This window comes from Buceros rhinoceros, unplaced genomic scaffold (assembly GCF_000710305.1).
Source record: "Buceros rhinoceros silvestris isolate BGI_N320 unplaced genomic scaffold, ASM71030v1 scaffold17903, whole genome shotgun sequence".
Classification (NCBI taxonomy): domain Eukaryota; kingdom Metazoa; phylum Chordata; class Aves; order Bucerotiformes; family Bucerotidae; genus Buceros; species Buceros rhinoceros.
Genome location: NW_010403205.1, coordinates 1 through 3339, shown reverse-complemented (window position 1 = coordinate 3339; position 3339 = coordinate 1). Strand labels below are relative to the sequence as shown.

The following is a 3339-nucleotide window of genomic DNA, read 5'->3' as shown; positions in this document are numbered from 1 at the left end:
CCCGCCCGAGGGCAGGATAACTTCCCCTACTTCCATAGCAAGGAGACAAGGGGACACAAGTGGGGATCCCAGAATCTTCCTCACCAGAACCTGCCGCTCGGGGGGAGGGTTGTTTTCAGGCATCACCGTCTCCACACAAGTGATCTTCTCAAGGTCCACTGAGCCCTTCTTACTGCCCCGGCGCTGCAAGAGATGGGGTTGGTTCAAACAATTGCCAACGGGGAGACCTGAGGAGACTCAAGCCAACCACTATCCCCATCCAACCACTCCTTGGGCTGGGTACTGGCAAGGGACAACTGGTGATCCGTGGGCACCACCATGGCACAGCCTTGGTGGCCCTGGGGCCACTGACTCACCCCCCGCTCAAAGTCATACTCGTAGTAGGACAGTTTGCTCTCCGTCAACAGGAACAGGCGCTTCTTGAAGTTAAGGGGAGATGTTTTCTTCTTCTGCTGTGAGCGCTTCAAGAAGATGCTCTCCAGGATGACGCTGGCCATGCTGGGCCCTCCAGCCTCCTCCACACCACCCCTTCTGACTTGCTGTGGGCAGGACAACACCGACACAGTGCCTGCTGAGCTGAAATCCTGCCCACCACTGGACCTTGCTCAGATACTCTCTGCCCCGCTGCCGGAGAGGCAGACAGGGGGTGCTGGGACTCCCATGGGGAGGGGAATCAGACGCAGAGGTATGTGGGCAGGTCAGTGTGGGATATCTGCGATATGACCTCTCTCTCCCTGACACCAGACTGTGGACCAAGCCACCACCCGGGTGACTTTGGCTCCTGCCGGATGCTAGGGGGGGGCTCTCCGGTGTGGAGACGGGCAGATGGATGGAGAGGAAGGGAGACAGAGAAGCTTCGAGAATCATAGCCCTGGGGAGGAGCACAGAGCCTGAGCTGAGACACCCATCAGGCTCGCTTTTCCCCTCCAACATCCTGCATGTATGTCTGTGAGGGCCATTTCCTTCTGGGACACCACAGGCGCTTTGTGCCAGGGACATGCTGACTTGGCAGTGCGCAAGGGATGGCTGCAAGAATCCAGTTCCTAAAAAGTCGTGGGTAGGTCCTGGCCCCAAATAGCTGCAGTGCTGTGCTGCCAGGAGCACGGGGTAGCCCTAAAGCCATCCTCCCCTCTGCAACCATAGAGCCTGCAGGAGTGCAGGGAAAAAGCTCAACAACCCTTCCTCCCCTGGGAGCAGTGCTCGCTGGAGGCCAGGCTTCAAGGGGTGCCTTCAGCCAGCAACCAGAGGGGTCAAATCCTCCTCCAGCCTTTTTCATCCAAGTTCTCCTTCTGAGCCTCTCCAGGGATGGTCTGGGCAGGAAAGGCTGAGACGAGAGCCCTGCATCCCACTGCTGCCCTGCCTTCAGGGTGCTGGAAATTCACCCTGGCCCTTCTCTCGGAGCAGGCCGTCCATCTCATGCTGTGTCCCTCCGTGCTGCGCTCAGGCATTGTGACGCCCAGACAGCTCCTGTACCCCACAGGACTGCACAGCTGAAACTGTGGGCTTCTCCTCCTCCAAGGGCTGTAACCAACACCTGACTCCAGTCTGGCCTTCACAGGAAGCTGACGAGCTAAGTGGAGCCATTGCTAAACTGTGATCCCCTGGAGCTCCCCTCCATGTCTCCTGTTCCAACCGCATATGTGCTCTGCTCCCCCTTCACCTCCACCTTGTTCCGTTTTTTCTCCTACAAACACAGCTTTGGAGGGCAACCTGAGAGAAGCTGTTTCCCTTCCCTCCTGCCCGCAGCCTGTCTGCTCTAGGGGAGGCTCAGAGATGGGCCAGAGTCAGGGTTCGAGGCCCACCCGCCCAGATGGGCAGCCCACCCACTCCTCCCACGGAGGAAGCAGATATTGGCTCACTCGAGACAGGTACCAGGAGGGGACCAAAGATGCAAAGAGCTGGTCCCAGGCATGACCCAGCCCAGGGGCAGGAGCAAGGGCATCCCCCCACCCAGAGGCAATGTCCAGACCCTCCCAGCACAGATCCTGCTGCTGCAGTCCTGACCTGCTCCACTATGGTGGCTGAGGCAGGAGAAGCTGGGAACAAGCAGGGTTCCCCATTCCCAGGGATCCCCCTCCCCTCCCCTCGTGGCCATCGTGACTCAGGCCTTTCTGAATTGTTTGAGTGGTTTAAAAACAACAACAACAAACACCACTTAAAAAATGAGCTGTCAGAGTCTCTTAGAAAAAAAAAGCAGCCTCTGCTGGCCTGAGGTGGGGGGAATTGGGGTCCCTGCTGGGGACAGGGCAGGTGGCTGGGGTGGCCACTGACCCTGGACTGCTGGTGGGATGATGGATGTGCCTCGAGTGACTCCAGCATCCCCACGCCTCAGTCTCCCTAGCTATAAAGTGTGGCTGCCAGTTCTGCATCCCAGGACCAGAGGAGCTCCCGTTGCTCTCTCTGGCACAGACAGAGGGGCTGAGCGGAGCAGACCCAGGCTTCAGCCCATCCCGACTGGAATGCCAGATCCCCAGGAGTTTCCCCTTGAGCTGCAGCAGCTGGGTCACCACCACCAATGCCAGGTAGATAGGACACATCCTCACGGTGTCCTCTGGGACAGTGCCGCCAGAGAGGAAAGGACAATGAGTGTTCTTCCCCAGCATGGCTCAGCTGTCCTGTCACCAGCACTGCCTCCTTGTCCCCAGCATGGCAGAGCCTCCCTCTCCCTGGCACTGCCATAGGACCTGCTCTGTCCTTTGGGGTGGTGAGCGCCCTGTGTGACTCAACCCCTCAGCCAGCCATCACTGCCGCACTGTGACAACAGAGGTGGCGAGAGGGTGGGTGGAACACGTTCTGTGTGTCCCTCCCCAGCTAATGTGACTTCCTGCCACTGTCACACCTCAGCCAAGCGTGCCCTGGCACACACTGCTGGCCCATGCCAGCGAGGCACTGGATGCTGTGCCCCACCGTGGTCCCCCCAACAGGAAGACCCACGACCTGCTAAGGAGCCAAGCCTGCCTGCCACCACTTGTTGATGGGAGCTGACCACAGGGCAAATGGAAAAGGAATGAGAAAATCCACAGACCTCATGTTTCAGGTGCAGCCTTGGAGGGTGACAAAAATGAAGGGTGGGATGGGCAGAGGCAGGAATCTTCTGCATGCACAAGACTTGGGATAGACCCAGATCTGCACTCCAGCAGTGCCCACTGCAAAAAGCTCGAGCAAGGAGTGGAGAAAGCCACTGTCAGCACCCTAGCCCCCTGCTCTGGAGCACTCCTGGGGTCACTGGCACCCGGACACCACCCTGTGCTCCCGCTCCTATGCGCCCTGGGGTCTCTGGCACCCATGCACCACCCTGACCCACTGCTCCGGTGCACCCCTGCAGCCCCTGCTACCCAC

General features: G+C 59.2%; 1 protein-coding gene across 1 annotated transcript in view; it reads right to left on the bottom strand.

Moving 5' to 3' along the window:
* Positions 1-497, bottom strand: part of BTK (Bruton agammaglobulinemia tyrosine kinase) — an 8520-nt gene extending 8023 nt beyond the window's left edge. The window contains 2 exon segments of the mRNA XM_010132927.1: positions 85-183; positions 357-497. Coding sequence (XP_010131229.1) covers positions 85-183; positions 357-497 — 240 coding nt within the window.
* Positions 498-3339: the final 2842 nt, after the last annotated feature.